Source organism: Beta vulgaris, chromosome 5 (assembly GCF_026745355.1).
Source record: "Beta vulgaris subsp. vulgaris cultivar EL10 chromosome 5, EL10.2, whole genome shotgun sequence".
Lineage (NCBI taxonomy): Eukaryota > Viridiplantae > Streptophyta > Magnoliopsida > Caryophyllales > Amaranthaceae > Beta > Beta vulgaris.
Genome location: NC_079206.1, coordinates 14,405,873 through 14,426,770, shown reverse-complemented (window position 1 = coordinate 14,426,770; position 20,898 = coordinate 14,405,873). Strand labels below are relative to the sequence as shown.

At 34.5% G+C, this 20,898-nt stretch overlaps 1 protein-coding gene across 1 annotated transcript in view; it reads right to left on the bottom strand.

Moving 5' to 3' along the window:
• LOC104908289 (protein NUCLEOLAR FACTOR 1) overlaps positions 1-15,208 on the bottom strand; it is a 30,397-nt gene extending 15,189 nt beyond the window's left edge. The window contains 12 exon segments of the mRNA XM_048637912.2: positions 217-297; positions 1,893-2,024; positions 2,103-2,134; positions 2,137-2,202; positions 4,061-4,184; positions 6,934-7,078; positions 8,020-8,185; positions 10,489-10,565; positions 12,322-12,523; positions 12,758-12,868; positions 13,976-14,022; positions 15,114-15,208. Of these exon segments, the coding sequence (XP_048493869.2) occupies positions 217-297; positions 1,893-2,024; positions 2,103-2,134; positions 2,137-2,202; positions 4,061-4,184; positions 6,934-7,078; positions 8,020-8,185; positions 10,489-10,565; positions 12,322-12,523; positions 12,758-12,868; positions 13,976-14,003 (1,164 nt within the window). The 5' untranslated portion in view covers positions 14,004-14,022; positions 15,114-15,208.
• Between the last annotated feature and the right edge of the window lie 5,690 nt (positions 15,209-20,898).

The following is a 20,898-nucleotide window of genomic DNA, read 5'->3' as shown; positions in this document are numbered from 1 at the left end:
CAACTTTTTTTTATTCTCTACAGATGGTCTAACAATTGGATAAACTGGGAATAATGCAAGATAGGATGTGCATCTTTTTTCCTTGGCATGCTGGAGGAGCATGAATATGTGCGTGAATATATATCAGTGGACAAATATAGTGCCAATAATACTGTGCCATGGACTCAGTAAATTTTGTAAAAAGTTATATGAGTAATAAAAAGTATAATCTGAAACCTTATGTGCGGAAGGCGTCAATTGTAAAAGCCTCTTCACAAGACGGTGAGCAATGCTTGCTAGTGGCAGCAGAATAAGCACCTAGAATAAGATTTTACGGAAAAGCAGCCGTAAGAACAAAACATAGAAGATATAAATTATGAAAGAAAATATATCAGTAAAAGGATTACGACTTGTCTTCTATGTGACCTGCCGCAAACTCAACTAAGGATGCAGCATTGTTGGTAACAACATTAAGACATTATCAGTAAGTACGGTAACCCCTCTAAAGTTTAATCAGTGACCCCATCATAATTTGAAGCTTTACTAGTGCTAATCTGTAATCACATTGTTTAAGTGTATGTCAGTCGGCCCATTTACACAATGTCAGTAAATCATGCCACATAAATAGTGTGCGTCACATATAAGAATTTGTAAAAGCCATATGATGTCCAACAGGTTTTAAAAAGCATGAGGCTCAGCAACAAATATTAGAGTGTAATATCAGACAGACTTATGAGTCTTGTCAAAAACTACCAGGGTCAAAATCTTATACAATAAGCCAGTATTCACAATTCATAACGAACTATGCTTTCAAAACAAGGCCGCATCACATCGTATCGCCCGTATTGTAAAGGTTTTCAAATCTACTGAAACGATACTACCCGCATCGTAAAGGTGTAAAAGCAACTGCGTTTTAGGTGGATTCAAGGGATATCTCATGGTGTGAGCCGATATTTGGCGGAACGACAACCGCATCATCCCCGTTCATCACCGTGACCTTTACCGTGATCGTGACCGAAACCACATTTTCGAACTATGTATCGAACAATTCAGTTGTCAGTATTCTGCTGTTGCTAATTATACACTACTAAAACTGAAGGCATATCTTTTATCATTATGTACCTTTGAACAATTCAGTTATGTAGCAACTGCCGATCTGCAGCACCTTCTTGCTAATATAAACTCTAAAAAGATCTTGACATGCAAAGGAAAATTTAACTAGAATAATACAAACTTTGGCCGGTTCTCCCAAAACAATACAACCTTTTGATTATCATCTACCAGCAACGTCCCACAATAGACTTCCCATTTCTAATTTTTGCACTATTCATGAGGAAAGAAAATCTTCCAAAAGGATTTCCAAGAAAGAAAAAACATAGTCATGTTGGATCGTGTTTGATTCGTCTCATTGAGACATTACGAAAATCAACTTTTATAATATTTACTAATATGTAATTAAAGATATTAATGATACAAAACGTGCATTGGCAAACATGAAAATGAGAAATGAGAAGTCTATTGGGGGCAGAGGGAGTAATAATACAAACTTTATACCAAAATTCCTAGAGTACGACAAAACCGGATGCGACTGATAAACCAGATGGACCGGGACATGTCTTACTGTTTCATTGGTTGGTTTGTTGATCCTCGGCAGAAAGAGACATGCTAATTAATAATTCAAATCATAAGTAAAACAAAAGAAGAGATGTTAATAAGACGAGAAAGCTCCAAGTCAGGCAAACCAAAAAGTTCTCATGTATAGTGGAAACTAATCTACATCAGTCATTCAGGATTTGCATTAACCTTGAGCTCCGTTCACTATCACATTAACTATTTCCTTGTTCTTCCAGACAATAAATTAACTGAATACGAAACCAACATATCAAGTGAAGGCTAGGAAAGAAAAAACTTACTTTTGGTCGAGTGAAGCCTTGATCAAGGAAATCCTCACTATTTATGACTTCTTCCCTAGCAGTTTCCTGGTGCTTCGATAATTTAGCATCATTTTTTGTGATAAGATCCCTAGTTCTGAAGACATGATTAAGCTGGAAAAAAGAAGGTAGAAATCAGAAGAATATTAAAGAATAATGTTCTATAAGGTGGAAACGGAGAGGATCACTAACCGAATGCATAATATACGCATCCATGATACATGATCCTCGTCTGACCCCTTATGATAGAAGGGCTTCTTGTGATGGTGAAGTATATCTCTGTAGCTGTTGCCTAGACACACACACATAATGCAGCAAGTAAATAAATATGCAAGGTGACATTCCAGCATTCTACTAGACCAGTAATAAGAAACTATAAGCCTTTAGATTTGACCCCTTATGATAGAAGGATTTGCTGTGATGGCGGAGTATCTTTCTGTAGCTATTGCCTAGAACCAAGCACATTATACAGCAAGAAATGATTATGGAGAATAAAATTCCAGCATTCTACTACACCAGTGTTAAAAAAGTACAAGTTTCTCTCAGCATGGAAAATATTATAGGCATCTCAAACACCTTCTTTCAATTATAAACCCATTTCAAGCAGAGACTTGGTAACATTACTATGTCTAAGGGAATAAATCCATGCGCAGAACTGACAGAAATATCTCTAAGGTCCATCTGTTCTACACTGGTCCTTAGATCTAATGAAAAAAAATCATGAAAGAAAATATGAAACAAAGTATGTTAGCAGAGAGACATATCTCTGAAGTTAAACCTAGAAATATGGACATTTAAAAAGCTGAATGACACGTATATTTGTCATAATTCACAACTTAATACGATACATAACTCTAAGAACTATAGCAAAACACATAATTATACATAAAAGTGAGAGTTATTAAAAGGCACAATAACAAGACCCACATTTGGCAATTTCTGCATGTGCAGATACTGCTACAAGAAGTTGGCCAGCCCTCTTGATTGCTCTCTTAAAAATATAAGATTCGCCAGCAAAATGAATCTATCGTGCAAATTTAAGCTAATCAAAGAAAATATGGCTATACGGACATCTTTTCTAATATTCAGAAGTTCAGCAGCCCTTATTTGAGCCTAAATCGACAGCAGGTTCACAGATCACATTTAGATAATAGAAGGCCCTTCTCATTTCAGGCAGTAGCGGATCCATGCTGTGAATTACAGGTGCATGTACCCCCAATTAACTAAGTATATGATTCAAACAGCTCATTGATTATAAGTTCCCTAGTTGTCTAGTATATGCATTTGGAACTAGAAGGTCAGCAGCTTAAGACTTGCACAGCCTAGATATTACTTGTACCACACTTGACAATGAAAACAACCCCCAATTTTATAAGTTTTGCTGCCATTTTATTCCCTGAATCTGCCTCTGCTTTCTGATAACATCATTGTAGTAAGAAACACGAGGTGCACAGTGCACTGAGTCAATAGGGGTCCTGGAGCCTAGGAACAAAGGTCAAGCAGTGCACCTTAGAAAAACAAAGTGCTACTTTTTCAAGTAAAAGAAGAGTCATTCCGGTTCACTTCTGGGGAAAAATAGAGAAGCTATAGATTCTTCAGAGTAAAATATCATATCAAAATTATCATTATGTTCTTAACTTTATTTTTTATTGAGATAAATGAAAAGATCAATAATTAACAGGCGCCTAGAGGCATGCTCTTACACCAAAGTGCCTCAAACCCCTGGAGCCTATCATCCTCCAGGCTTCGCACCATAGCACTTTAGGCACGCCACAGGTGTTTTTTTACACATTGATGTCATGTTTTGAATTTACTCTTGGTCATCAAAACAAGGGAAAGTTATTCTTTTCCTGGACATTTGCAGGGAGCAGAAAGATGTTTACAGGACCCACATCACAGGAATTTTACCATTTGTATTGCTTTAATGATGTGTGATAAAAGCACCATAGTAGAAACTTAAGACAGTTGATTCATCTGTCAAGATGCAAGAGCTCACTGCAGCAGAGCAACATACATAGCCATCAAAAGTATCAACAACTACCACGATATTTCGAAGCCCTTTCTGGCAGAAAGACCTACCACACCGATAGATAGCAAACTTGAACAAAGGGGAGATGGATATGTTTGTCCATCGACTGACATTCACTTACAAAGGGAGAAAAAGAATCTTTGCTTCGAAGACTGAAATTTTTTCCTCCCAGATGTATTATAAACCTCCAACCAGTGCTTGTACAGCTTTAATTTGAGATCATAAGGAGCAGTGGAAGCAGAATCCTACAAAATTAGATAAACCATATCAAGGTCCAAAATCCAAATACATGCTCTACACGGTCAACAAAAAATTGCCCAATTTTAAAAGCTCCTGACAGCAGTGAAAATTACACACGTGAACAAGGGGAAATTAGAAGAAGAATATGACTACATATTGTGATATTGATTAAATATGCAGCAGTCAGTGAGATTCCTACTCTAAAGAGTGACCAATGAGCTTTATAACTGTGACTGCAGCGATTAATTTCCTTTTTCAGAAAGTGAACGACATAGAACAGAAGTTTTTGACCTATGTAAGCACCAGCGAATTTTGGCAAAAGAAATCTCAAAAAAGCATTTGAGCTGTATAAACAAAGTGTATACCAAAGAAAGGACCAGAGATCCTCTTAAGACTACTAGAAAAAGATTTGTGTCTGAACCATGTGGCACATCTATGGAAGAAACTCCAGGAAAGATACCCAAAAAAAACATTAAAATTATGCAAGGAGAAATACCCTACCACAAATAGAAAATTGTTTTGGAAATATGCTATCTTTTCCTTCTAAGATAACTTTAACTTTGCATGTTGGATAGCTCTTAGTCTATTCAACATATCTTTAAATTTTGCAAATTTTCCCATTCCTATATTTTACCAAGGCCAAGAAGCATTAACTTTTCTTCTTAACTGATATGGATCTTGGCAGGTAAAAGATATTTATGTAATTTTAATGGATATATCTTAGAAGGCAACGACCTCTAAGTTTGATTTTAATGGCAACGACACTAAAATCCAGTTTAACAACCTGTTTTAACTCTTAACAAGAATTCTCTCAGAGGTTTAAACCTCAACACCAATATAATCTCATAAAACATCCTGCTTAAAAATACAACCCTAGGTCCTATATCTATAGGAAAATAAACTTGTTCCCTACACCCACTCGGAAAAGGAAACTAACTAACTAATTAACTACAGATATAACATATGATTTAACTAATGAACTAAAATAGCCCACTAATTAAATATGACAACTTTGGATACCCAAGGCCCATAACTAATAAAATAACTTGAACTAAATAAATTCCAACACATAAAACCCACACTTTAAGAGCCATGGTAATACCGTGTGGTTCCTAGGAAAGCAATAAAGATAATTATAAGAAAGGATTCTTAATTCACATCATTAACCATGTTATGTCATAATTAAAAACGATAACTAGTGTATGAAGTTAAGCAAGTCTTGCAAACCATCAACTTCAAACCACAAATTTTCAGATTTCGAAGGCATTCTAGCCTCACAAGTGAACCTCACATACAAAAGGATAGAAAAATGATATACAGTGATTTTAGGAAGGATGGGTTCTAGGATTCTACAGCTTAATACGCAAACAAAAGTGATACCAGATAATACAACTTCATATCCTTGAAGAAGTTTTCAGAGCACAAAAAAGCCCATAAACTGGTGTGTATTTGTTATGTGTTTTGGAATTGGGGAGACCAGTACGGAAGCAACATCCGCACAACAACCTTGCTTAATTTCATCAAACAAACTGCTTATGGTTGATCCATAGATAACAGGAGCAGAACACATATGAAATTTTGTTTGTTGGGCTTGGTAGACAAGATAGAAGGATAATCTTTTAGTGTTCAGTTGTATGGCCATCTTGAGGGTGGTGTGACAAGGAGAGGAATGGTAGATTTCTCTAAACCTTATCTATCGAAAAACCCGCTATGAGGTAGAGTCAATTTCTTGGCTTCAACTTGATACAAAAAAAAGGTAGAGGAAAGGTTGAGTGAGCTATTGTGTCCAGTCCATTACAATCTAAAGATCAGAAAATTTACCAATAGTAAGTCTACAGCTCTATTAAAGATGGACCCACAGATCTCCTAATTTCTACAGGGTTGGCAGTTCATATTTGCAGGCTTTGCTACTTTATGATATAGCCTTAGATGTTCAGCACCTTCCTCATTTTTGGACGATTTAAACCTGAATAAAGATGACAGCTAAGCTTTTACCTTGTTTATTAGAGTCTTAAAGAGAGATCAAATTTTCAGAAACTACTTCTCCATTTGCCAAAAACAAACTTCTCACATTCCTCCAATTTCAATAAAGCTGTCATTGCTGACTATTTAAATGAAAAGGCACAAATACTTGCCTAAACAAAAAAAACGCGGACATACCAATAATATGAACAGACTGGTAGTACAGGAAATGAGGACACACTTCCCTCCAAAAAGTAAAGAAAACATTTTCATTTGGCCTTTTTCAGCTTAGGATTACAGAAAACTAACTATAAGGCTCGCTGAATAGTCCTCTACAGACTCATCCGTAATAAAAAAGTTTATGATATTAATGCAAACAAGTTTCGATCAGATTGAGTACTTCCCACCTTTTACCCAGCAGAAGACGAGAGTCTAGCTACAGACGTTGTGGACACTGTCATTACTTTACATTGCGGTATAGAACTTAAAATGTGGTTCTTCTTAGCTCGGTATTTAACTAGATTGGAAATCGTAAAAGTAATATTATATTGATGAATCAAAAAAAAACCTACCGGAATGTCTACTTGATTTGCATGTGAGCAATCAAAGTATACATTTTTTACACGACTATAATTATGTGCATGAAAGATGAGAAAATGCAAAAAGGTATAAATGTCTTTATTTGCTCATCTTACAACAATGGCTGCGTCAAAGTTGGATCAGAGAGGTCCGCCCATCAGAGAACATATGAACCAGGACTTTTCAAGATATCAAGGAAGCAAGTGCAAGTACCTCCGAAAAACGATCTCCGGTGCCCATCCATATACCACAGCTTGAGTCTAAGGCAGGCATATTCCATCTATACTTCCATTTCCGTTTCAGCAATTTTTCTATGTCTTTTGGTGACAGTTTGTGTTCTATATGAAGCCCAAAGTTACTGCATAAACAAGTCCAAAGGAAGGCATCATACAAGGAATCACAAAACAAGAAACATTGCAAAGACAAACTCATTAGAATAGCATAACTATTTGAGATGTGACACTTCATGGCAATTATTACAAATTTCTAATTATGCTTTTCCTCTTCAGACTTCTCTAGATTAGGAGCCGAGATCATGCCAAGTCACAATCGTCGAGCTTATAAATTTTCTACGGGAGATCGGTGCAGCGAAGGTCAACATATGGATGTACCACTTTGATATCATAATGCACTAGACCACAACATAATCTTTCACAGCACAAGGGCTAGAATACTTGCAAACAAGAGAAGGAAGAAGATATGACTTTCCAAGCTTCTCACTTCAACTTTAAAGAATTTATCATAAGCATACCAAATTTCCAATCATCAGCTCATGTGCACCAAGAAGCCAAGAATACAATTTCGTTAATCATGTATTCTTTAGTTAACTCAAAGCACAGGAAGCTTCAAATTCTTGGCAAGTGTCATACACAAATACTTTGCATTCACCGAGTTGTATAACCTAAACTTGCATGATAAAAAATTAATGATATGGTAAAATATTCTACACATTCCTTAAGACCAGAGAGATACAATTTGAAACAAGCTCCTCCCTCGGCTCCATATTGTCTAACCATATAACTTATGTCTTCTCATTCCATATTTCCATCTTATCTGTCTGTGAAAACATTGATGCACTACTATTTATTGCCTTAGATTACAGATGGAATATTACTTGCTAGATTTCGAAATTGATGCAATAGATAACACCTCCCAGGAACTTGTGCATAACCTTAAAAGAATTAATATATTACAGACAGAGCAAATTTGAAAATAAAATAAAATAAAGGAATAAGAGACATGAAAACGGGAATGAATGATCAGGCCCAAAAAATAATACAAAATTTTGGTATATAGCACCTTTGGCTTTGGGATGAAGTAACAAGACCTTCAGCAATGTCTTCTGTTAAAAATATCTCAGCATCAGAGACATCATCATAATCCAATCCCACATCAGTAGCCTCATCATCACTTGATATCAGGGCATCACGCATCCCATTAGTTGTTCCAAAATTGTTATCTAAACCTAAAAGTAGAGGAACCAGAAAGTGAGAACTTGAAAACAACAAACTAGCTCAAAACACAGTACTTGATTCTTGGCTTCTTGCAACAGCAATATTACATAAGAGTTGCATGCCAAACTGGTAAATCTAAGGTCTTATAATAACAATTCTACATTCAACCTTCACAAACTTAGCTGCTAAAGAGAAAAGCTAGAAATTTTCAAGTTTTAACTATAAAAGCATAAAAACCATAGCACACAAAATGTTCCTTCAATAACATGAATCCCATATGGGATCTACATAACTTCGAATGATGTAAAGATGTGGGAAACAGTTGTATCTCCAGTTGTCCAACTCACCACGGCTCAACACTTGCGGCATAGAAGATAAAACCCTGTCCAGAATTGAAAAAAGAACCTAAATGCAATAAACATTGTCCAACTTGAAAGCCCGTGTCACGTTCTTCTCCCTTCTAACATGTAAACGATGTAATAGAAGAAAAAAAACCGTTCTAACGCGGTGAGTCAGCGTTACATAAAGGACATCGCGACGAGAAGGCCGCTTAGTTTTAAAAGGCGCGCGGCGCACCGACTACCGAGGCAGAAGGCACTCGAATCGAATGGAGGCGCAACGCACTCAAAGCGAATAGCGAGGTGCACCTTGGTGCCAAAAACCTTCTAAATAAATTATAAAACATAATTATACTAAAACAACATGATAATTACATTAAAGATGCATAAAAGAACATGCCAATTGTAAATTATTTAACGGTTTTTCACCAAATACCCTCGACAAATCACGAAATTCACCATATACCCTCAATGTTTCAAATATTCACCATATACCCTTGAGTTTACAAAACTGTGCACCATGTACCCTTTTTGCTAACGGACGTTAACTCACCATTAGCTTTATTTACGATTTTGCCACTATTATCTCTTGACCCTGACTCTAACCCCTAACCCTAACCCTAATTCCTAATTAACCTAATCCCTAAACACTAACCCTAATTAACCCAGCCCTAACAAGTTACCCTCCCCCAGCCCAGCCCAGCCCCGCCCCGCCCCACCCCGCAACCACCATGACCGCCACCAGCCCCCCCCCACCCCCTCCCCTTCTATTTCTGACACCCAGTATGATTGAAATGCTACGCTGAGTCACTAATGTCCACATGACTAATTCTGGTTGTCCCGGCCACTCCAATATTCTCTTTTTTTTATCAATTAAAAAAAGAAGTAAAGAGCACAATAACACAAAGGAGGTCCAGCAAACTAAGAAGGAAAAAAAGAACTGAATTGTTCACAAAAATAAAAAACAATCAACCAACAAAATACAAAAGGACCAGGAAACATTTACTCTTGCTATAGCTACAGTGTTAAGCACATCCATAGAACTCATTTACAGCAGTGGGGGCCTTGCCTTCAACAATGTTTCAGATATAAACTCCCTCTCTCAACCAAAAAGTAGATATGGTTGCATGGTAAACAGAGGAGAAGAAAAGGATAGACAAAGGATGCTCCACAGCCCCAAGTTTCCTCTCAAAATACATAAGACGTGTATAACCTACCCCATACTAGAACAGTCAGAAGAAGAAATAAGAACTAAGAAATACCAAGGACTGTTTAAAGAGCAGAAGTCCATGCCTGTGTGTCCCATTCATTCCTTTGGAGATTGTATCAAAATTTAGGCACTTGTGTAAAGATCGCAAGCAAAAGCAACTAATATCCATAAACTAATCGGGAATTTATTCTACAGAGTCATGAGTTCAAAACTTCCCCACATCATCTTTTCCGATGTCCACCTACGACTACTCCGAAATTACCATCATCTTGACTGACAAAGGCCATAGTTCAACGAGATCAGTGTAGGTCTGCGATTTATGATAATCCATTTGTCTCCTAGCTATGTCTTACGCCTTTATCACCTAGCCTTAACAAGCATGTAAACACCAGCCTCCATCTGTTATTCGGTTCACACATCTCCCACTTCAATTAACAAAACTTGTAATCCACTATCCGCCACAAAGCTTATATCTCTGCTATTCCACTAAATGGCATTTTACTCTCCGATTTGCTATTAAAACAACATTAGCACAATAAGGATCATACTCAGCGAGATGCCAAGGTCTTAGAAAGTCCAAATGTACACAGTTCTGTTCCTTAAGTAGCTGAGAGAGAAGTAGAGATATTGTTTCCCAAAAGCCCCATCGTCCACCACCCAAAGTAAGTTCTTTTGTCATCAACATGAACCATTAGATAGCAGACAAAACATCATGCATTGATGAAAATTCACTAAATGATAGGTTGAAGACAAAAAAAAAAAATACCTTTAATATCATCTTCTTCGCCATCCTTGTAATCACTCTGTTCTTCAGAATCAGTTCCATTTTCGTTGCATCTTTCTCTACATAAAGTTGAAGCATTCACATATCAGCAAGACATCCACCTTTCCTAATAAGCATCAAAGAGACAAGTTGGTCTTGAAGCACCCCCCCCCCCCTCTTGCTCCACCCTTCTCCATAAGTAAAGAAGCTGTAAGGTGATTTCAAGACGGCATCTTAAAGGTAGAGGTTTAACAAAAAAAATATATATATATATATATTGGAAAAGAAATAAGGGTGATAATCAAAATAATACGACATTGCAGTTGCTGCAATTAAATACAAAACCTTAATATGTACAAGTGCTCAAGTAAAAAGATGGTGCTGGCTCCTTTGTTTTTAAAAGGGTGAGGCGCAACAAGGTGTAAAGGGTCCCTCAAGCCTAGGCACAAGGCGAAGGTGCATGTACCCTGTAGGCAAGACATATCTTTATTTATTTATCTTACTCTATTTGTTTTATTTTATTGTTTTCTATATTATGTGGTAGGAAATTTTAATTGGTAAAAAGAAAGCCCAAAATTCTGTTAGAAGTTTAAGCAGGGGTAAGAAAAATACAAATAAAAAAAATGACTATAAAAAAGGCAAAGCATGAAGAGCAAATTATAGTGACAGCAAAAAAGTTACAGTGCTAGCTGAATGTTTGGCGAAAACTGGATAAACCAAAGGGCAGTAGCCACAGTGCTGACTCAGCAATAAAGTAATCTCCCATGTGGTAGGACTGTAGGAGCAAATACTTGATGATTATCAATATTAGTTCACAAAAGAATAAAATAGTAGCAACTAAATGGCTTAGTGTGATAGTAAATGAAACACGTAATAGAATATGAGAATTGGTGGAGACCAACTTTTAACTTTAATGCAATAGATGATCATATAAAAGGCACTATAATACAACAATGACTATTAACGGATCAACATATCCTTCCTCATGTGATAGTCATGTCTAGCATGTAAAGAGAGATTATATAAATAAAAAAGAAAACCAACAAAAGAAAAGAAGAGAGGGAGAATACAGAAGAAAGTCAGCTGATCCCGAAAAGGACGAGCAGTGACAGCCACCAAGGAATGTTGACCAGTGGTGAACATTAGCCGAAAGATTTTCTCACGGTTCAAGTGGCCGGCGCGCTCCAATTTTAACTAAATCGCAAATTTAAAGTCTTAACCAAATTAAGGATTTTGATTTACAACCCAAATTGAAGCCTTAACTATTAAAGCCTGGCAAGACATAATTTGTAAAATAATTGTTCATATTGTTTTTTAAACTCAGATTTGCTCCTCAATCCCTTCTGTGTTCAAAGCTTGCTACAGCTGCATTGCGCGCTGTCGAGGCGATTAGAAGCACGCACATCCTCACAAGTCATAGGAATTGAATCTTAGGATGTGATTTAGTCTATGCCTCCCCCCTCGGTCCTCACCCATAAAAAAAAGTTGCCTCTCCAACTATGGGAGAACAACGTCAACAACCCCCATCCGAGAAATAAAACAAAAAAAAAGGCCATGGAAGACTGACAGAGTTGGTCAGTTGAATAATCGACATAGAACAAGGAAGCAAACCAAAGAACAACAACAAAATCATACATTTATCCACCCAATATCCTCTCAATTGTCAGCTACTCAGATTAGTAAATGCTAAAAAGGAAAAATTTCAGCTCTAGGAAGCAGAAACTACGAAGAACAGTCAATCAAAACTGAAGCATAGAGTAACAGCTTTCTGTGATATGTATAATGATAAATACAGAAAGGGAACAGTGGGCCACAAAAAGAACCAAAACAAATTACCTTTTTTCGTTCCCATCTGCATGCAGGTTGCTACCACTATCCAGTTTGTTAAGTAAATTATCATAAACAGAAGGCTCACTATAAAGCTCTGTTTCTCCCTCCTCCTCTTCCTCCTCTTCTTCATCGTATTCATCTCCTTCCTCCACATCCTTATCATCTTCAGAAGAAACTGTAGTCTTCCCATGCTTCTTGTATATATCATCTAATTCAAACAAGCAACACAAGCTGTAAGCAACATGCAATACTCAAAGGACAGAAAACTGGAATAATATCTCATTATAGAGACAGAGATGTTAGAGACAGTTTGAGCAATGGTTGAAACATGCACTTGGTTCCTATTCATGGAAATTATACCTCAGCAAGCCAAAAAACAATCAGGTCCTTTATTTATCTGTATGAAAAGAAGATAGAAAAAGAATACAAGCCCAATTCTGACCTAAGGAACCAGTGTGCTTGTCTCCAGCATCCTCGTATTCTGTTCGACGACCCTTCTTACCATTCTTACTAATAGTCCTGCACTTGGCAAGCGTTCTGGGACCTCTAGAACCTGGTAAAACAAAATTTTCAAGCTCACATTAGATGATGGATAATAGTACTATAATATTTTTTGAGTTTTAATATGACGTCCCCTACGGTAATCTATGCGTTAATGAATTCCGTCGGTGAGAAAAGTTTTATGTGTTTAAAACTCGTTTCTTGTGGTTTGAAACCCATTTCGTTCCACCTCTATAACAAGAAATTTAAAGTAAATAAATCGGTTTCGAACCCCAAAATGATATTAAAATACATAAAACATCTCTTTATCATAATATAATACTTCCTCTGTTTCAATATAGTTGTGACACTTTCTATTTTAAGAAGTTTCAATTTAGTTGTGACACTTTCATTTTGGGTAATAACTTCTCTTTATCTCTCTCCTATCACATGGGACCCTTTTATTTTCTTTCTCTATCTCTCTCCTCTCCAAAAGTTGTCTAGGAGTCCGTGATTTTAAAGTGTCACAACTAATTTGAAACGGAGGAAGTAGTAAAAAGATAACGGCAGCGTTGAGACACTTTTGGGACCACATGGGCATTGTGGATAGTTTAGAAAAAAGGGAGCATACAACATAGACATATAATAACAATAGGGGCATTGAACAAACACAGTTATAGTTGTACACCTCTGCCAGACCTCAGGATGATACCACCTGATTTTGAGTACTTTATGTAAATCCTTCCCTGCATACGAGCCCTGTTACAGAACTCATCTAAACCATATATCTCAATCCACTTATGGAGTTTAGATTTGATCAAAAGTTTGATGGATCTTTACTTATTCCACCTGACTCTTTTTAGCCAAGGCCTTAACAATTCTATCCTAGAAACCCCTTGAGATAAACCAGAACCCACCTCTATTAGTCTTTTCCCTTTCCAAATCACACATAGAAATTGTCATTTCAAGGACACGCCTAGATTGGCCATAAAAACAGCAATTTTAATCAATCAAGGAGTAACAATAGATGGATTTTACAAAGTTCTGATCTAAAAAACCATATTAAATCAAAAAAAAACAATTTAAAGTAACAATAAGGAAATGGCAGCTTGTAACTTTATGACGAGCAGCTAAAACCAAGGAAAAGTATACATGGTAGGTGGTGAATAATGAAAAATACCTTGACTCCTGCTAAATCGCTTGGCCATAGTTTACTTAATTATGCACCTAGCAAAGATTAAACAAACACCCAAAATTAGGGGACACAAATGAAAAGAAGAGGAAAAGTATTTCCTCTATTTCAAAATAATAGATTAGATTTGACTTTTTCTGTCAAACCTTACAAACTTCGAATGTTAAGTTCCATCACAGCACAACCAATACAATGATAACTATACAAAAATATAATTTCAAAGAAATCCAACAGTAACAACTAACAAAATCACATCTTAACTTTAACATGTACTTTAGCCTACACAAACCAAAGCTAATAGCAAACTTATTTTCTTCAACCGGATATAGGAAAAGGTGGTGTCTTTACCTCGAAGAAAAAGAAGTGATCAAGGAACTTCCAATGGTGTCAAAAACAAAATTAGGTAACAACGGTGGAGGATAGGGCCATAGGGAACCACATATGTTCAAAATTTTTACAGAATAAGACTAAGATAAATTTATATAAATATCTGATATCTTGGTTCAAATTCCAAATTAAAACCAAAAACTACATACTTTAACCCGTTAGACTTACAATAGAAATAAAACACTACAAGAGGATTCTACAGTAGATCATTTCAAAGCCTAATAATTATGAAATCATCATGAAATAACATATATGAGAAGAAAAAATAAGTTGAATTCATGGAACAAACAATAACAACCGCATAAAACCAATCGCAGGAATAATCACATAAAGTACTCCCTCCGTTTCCTAAAGATCTTCCCACTTACTGTTCCTACAGATACCAAGGAAAATCAAGTTGTGTGGGGCATGGTGTGAGTAAAGTAGGAGATAGAAAGGGGTTAAGATAAATAAACAAATAAAAAGGGGTTAAAGTAGGAGAGAGAAAGGGAGTAAAATTGAATTAATAATGTAATGGTGGACCATATGATAGTGACATGAGAGGGTAAATAGGGAAATTTGTTTTGCCAAATAAGGAATAAAGCAAAAGAGGGAAGATCTTTTGGAAACACCCTTAAACGGAAAGAGGGAAGATCTTTAGGAAACGGAGGGAGTAGATCTTAAAAATCGCAATTCCACACCAAAATCCGCAACAAAAATCGTCTAACAAGTAGATTCATATAAGGAACAAAACAAGAACCTGGAACGAGCTTCTGCAATTCGAGCTTTGAAATTTGCGTATGACTGTATGCAGTGGCGTATCAGAATTTTCAAATCGGGGGTAATGTGACTAATTAAATTAACTTAGTCTCAATATTTAAAAAATATTCTACATTAAAAACAATTCCTATATACTAGTTTTAGTTACTATGATATTACAATTGAAAACAAGCAAAAAAAATCTAATTCATAAATTAGAAGCAAAATCAACATATTCAACATTCAACAACATAGAAAAGATGTAGACTTTCGCACTAAAGTTGCTCTTGTTAAACAATTAGGCAACTAATCAACTTAATCGCAACAATTAGGCACACAAACTAACCCAATTTCACAATTCATACATTCAAGATTCAAGTATTCAACAATAATAATTAATAGCACATCACAATATCACACAAAATTGAAAATTAAATTGTTCAAAAATCATGAGTAAACTGTAAAATCACTCAATCACAACAAAGATATTCAAATTACATGTTTTCCCTCAAAAAAAAAAAAAAAAGTTAACTAACCCAATCCGGCGACGGCAGCGGCAGTTCCGATCTCCGGCGGGCGGCGTTTCCAACTTCCAAGCTGCAGCAGCAGCGCAGCAGTAGGGGTGGGGCGAGTGTCGACGCCTCGACGGCAGGAGGCAGATTTTTTGCGGCAAAATTCCGGTGGGCGGCGGCGGCAGTCCGTCCGGCAGATTTTTTCCTTAGGAGTGACTGAGTGTCGTGACTCGTGAGAGAAAAGAAAGTGAGAAAGTGGATGCGTTCTATTTAACTTATTGGTCCTGAACTTATTGCACCTTATCTAAACTTATTGCACCTTATCTGACCCGATTGAAATTTATTTGACCTTATTAGACAAAAAACTTGATCATTAATAACATAAATATTACCACTAACGTAAATACTACCTCTCAAAATTTTTTATGGAGTAATAATTATTATAATTCGTCCTTTAAAAAATAATGATTATTAATTATCTCTCATGATAATTAATTTAACAAAAAAATTTACTATTTATATATTTGCCTATACATAACTTTCACCACTAATATATCTAATAGTCTTGTTTTGATTTTATAAAACACTAGTAGAAAAGCAAAAATTATATGAATAATAAAATAATAGACATAATACAATAAATAATAAAATAATAGACATAATACACATAAATAATAAAATAATGTAATTATTATTGAAAAATATTGTAATTATAATTATTATTGCAAAATATTGTAATTATAATAATTATTATTATTGTTAACCTTAATTATTTGACCATGATTATAATATTATTTAATAGCAATATGAATAATCAAATAATAAAGAATAATACAAGTATAATAATATACATTGTGGTACTTTAATAAAAAATTTAATAATAACATAATCAGCTAATAGTAATATGAATAATAAAATAATAGACATAATATAAATAAATAATAAAATAATAGCATAATACAAATAAATAATAAAATAATAGACACTAATACAAGTATAATACTATATAATCATTGTGGTACTTTAATTAAAATTCTAATAATAACATAATCAGCTAATAGTGATATGAAATTATGAATAACAAAATAATGGACAATAATACAAATGTTTATTAAACATTGACTATTTGGACCTTATTGGACCTTATTAGACCTGATTGGAATTTATTAGACCTTATTATTAGACCTTATTGGAACTTATTGCACCTGATTGGAACTTATTGCACCTGGTTGGACCTTATTGGAACTTATTGCCCTTATTAGACCTTATTGCAACTTATCTGAACTTATTGGACCTGAAACTTAATTTTTTAAGTTGAACAGAACGCACCCTTAGGGTGCGTTCTATTCAACTTATTGGCCCTGGACTTATTGAACCTGAACTGAACTTATTGGAACTTATTAAACCTGATTGGACCTAATTCAACTTATTGGACCTGATTGAACCTGATTGGAACTTATTGGACCTTATTGGAACTTATTGACCTTATTGAAACTTATCATATCTTATTGGCCCTGATTGAAACTTATTAGACCTTATTGGACCTGATTGAAACTTATTAGACCTTATTGGACCCGATTGAAACTTATTTGACCTTATTAGACAAAAAATTGACTACTAGTAATATAAATATTACCCCTAACATAAATAGTACCCCTCAAAATTTATTATGAAGTAATAATTAATAAAATTCATCCTTTAAAAAAATAATTATTATTAATTATCTCTTATGATAATTAATTTAACAAAAAAAATTTACTATTTATATATTTAATATGTTATCTCTAGTTTTTTAAAGACAAATTGCAAAATATTGTAATTATAATTATTATTATTATTGTTAACCTTAATTATTTGACGATGATTATAATATTATTTAATAGCAATATGAATAATCAAATAATAGACAATAATACAAGTATAATACTCCCTCTGTTTTTTTTATCATTCTCACTTTCCTGTGCGCGTCTCCCAATGCACGTTTTAAAACTTAAATATCTTTCATTTATATATTAGTAAAAACTACAACGATTGAATATTAATAAAGTACTAATTGAGACGAATCAAACAAGACCCCGCATGACTATGTTTTTTCTTATAAATTGAGAACATTTGAGAAGATTCTCTCTATGCATGAATAGTGTCAAGATTCCAAGTGAGAAAGATAAAAAAAAAACAGAGGGATTACTATACATTGTGGTACTTTAATAAAAAAAATTCTAATAATAACATAATCAGCTAATAGTAATATGAATAATAAAATAATAGACATAATACAAATAAATAATAAAATAATAGACATAATACAAATAAACTGTAATCCCCCACAATTTTAAAGAATTTTTATAAATATATTTAAGTATTTATGTAGTTATATTTAAATCCAAATGAGTTTGGAAAATGTTTTGACTTTTAAAAAGGGTTGACTATTTTAAAAGTAAAATGAAATTATTTTTCATAGCTTAATAAAATTTGAAATATTTTAATTAAGCATGTTTTAATAAAAGTTCTAAATATTAAAGTATATTGAAAAGGAAGTTTAATGGAATCGAAAGCCCTGATTACGTGCTTGTTGTGTGTGTGATCATGACTTTGCCTATTGATCCTGTGGTGATCCTTCGGGGGAGCAGAGTCGAGAAAGCATTGACATTACAGGTTCGCAGATGCATCTCATTGGAAATCTGGAATGGAGAGACTCATTGTATTACTAGGACAATTTAAGTTGCTTTTGTAGGGACATGTGTTTTCAGATATTAGTTTTTAAGTTGGTGTGTTTTAGTTTCAAGTATTGTATTGATTTCATAAGTTTTAATAAAGTTGTTTTTAGTAAGTTGTTTTCCGCTGCAAAATTCTGAGTAAGCCGAAACGTTATCACACGGGCGATAATGCCTGGGTAATTCTCTAAGGTTTATTATAAAAGTATTTTCTAGAAAGAGAGAATTATCGGGGTGTTACAAAGTGGTATCTGGGAGCTTTAGGTTAGTTTAAGACTTATAGGCGCCTAACTAACTAGCTAGCTAGCTTACTAAGTCACGTAGCTTACTAAGTGATTTAGCTTATTAGTTATTTGAAGGAAACCTTAGAATTGCTCCTACGTATTTATTTCGAAAAGTTGGACATAGAATTTTTTTTTAACTGGAAATTTTTTATTATACCGAAATTTTTTTTCGGAAAATTTTAGAACTCGATTCTTTTTATTATGGTCCGAAATTTTTTTTTCTCTTTATTATTTCGAAATATTTTTTTTTTTCCTTTCGGAATTCGAATTTTTTTTTCGAATAATATAAGTTCCGAAATTTTTTTTCCTTCTTTCGAATTATATTAGTTCGAAACTTTTTCTTATATATTCGAAACTTTTTTTTGGCACTTAAGTAATATTTTATAAAAGTGTCTGCATTATATTTTATGCTTTAGGGTTTATAGTATTGCATTGTGAGAATGGGTAGTATAGGAAGGACATATAGGATAGAAATATTATATGCCTGCATCAGGAAGTTAGTTCAGCATCATTATTATTTTTCTTCCCTGCAAATATGATATTATCATTTCTTTCTGTAATGATGCATTATATTATTACACTTTCCTGCTAATGATGCATGAAATTTTTTTTCTCTGCCCTGCTAACTGTTTATATTTTCTTGCCTGCAAAGTGTTATATTTTTCATGCCTTTCTTTTTGTTTACCCCTATTATTTTGTGGGAAGACGTCAGAGAGTGCTAAACCACTATATTGTGTTGTAGCTCTTCAATTATGGCGCTAACCTAGGAAGCTATTTTAACCCCATCGTTCTAAGCGATGACGAAGTCGACGAGTTTCATGCACCTAACGACCATAGAGAGTACACAGATCTTCACTGGACGATGCGATGCATCTTAAGAAAAGGGTTGCCTAGTGATGATGAGATGATATTAGAAATGGACCATGCTCGAGGCTCCACTAGGGATGATATTTACCATGCTTACTTCAAGAATGAATCGGAGACTGAACCTAAAGAGGATGAGGATACCATACCCATTAGAAGATCAAAGATACAGAGGAAATTCATTGATTATGATGAGGATGGGGAACAAGAGGATTCTGAGGATGCTACATTCCTGCCTGAACAATATAAGGAAGATAAGGATAAAGATGACAATGTAGTGCCATAGGTTATATATATATATATATATATTATAAATATTATATATATATATATATATATATATATATATATATAATATATATATAATATATATATATATATACTTATATACTTTTTATACAGATATACATAAGATATTAGTTATAAGAATAATGTTGGATGTGTGCCAACAAGGACAAAGGTGTTTTATAGAGTTATCATTTTAGGAAAAATATAGATACTATTATGTTATTTTTTTTTTATATTTTTTCCCTTTTATGGAAGAATAAAGATATTATTTACCTTACTTGAGTGACTAAGAATTTATTTTGGGCACGTGATGGGAATATTTTTTTATTTTCATTATGTGATCATTTTTTTTATTTATTCAATCCTATTTCATGTTGATATGAATATATTTACGTGAACAATTATGTGATTATTAGAGAACACTTCATGTTGAAACTTAGTGGAATTGTTTGTTGATGCGATCTTTAAGATCAAATCAAATGTTGCCTTATTAGATGACTATGTAAGTTATTCTGGAACCTAAGTAAAGTTATATTACTTTCAGGTCCCGGAGTAGAATAGCTAACAATACTGAGCTAGCTGATGCTAGCTATTCGTCTATTGGCGGAGAAACTGAATCAGGACAAGGTCGAACGTCTTGAGACTGCTGGAGAGATGTTCGAAAGACTGGCCAAAGTGAAACCACCTTACTTTAAGGGACAATCTGACCCTACCTTCCTAGAGAATTTGATTAGGGAATTTGAAAAGCTATTTGAGGTAGTGAACTGTCCTGCTAATATGAGAGTAGGACAGGCTGTGTTATATCTAAAGGATGAGGCTGACCTTTAGTGGCGAGAAAATTGTGCTAGATTGAATGCTGCTAAGGGATTCAATTGGGAAGCCTTTGTGGTTGTTTTGAGGGGAAAGTTTTATCCTGCCTTCATGAGAAAACAAAAGGCTCAAGAGTTCATCAACCTTAGGATGGGTAGTATGACCATTTCTGAGATCTATAGCAAATTCATAACCCTGTCTAGGTTTGCACCTGAGGTGGTAGCTACTGAGGAGCTTAAGGCTCAGAGGTTCGAACAAGGGTTGACTGATGAAATCCAGTGGGATTAGGGGGTGAAACCTTTACATCTTTAGAT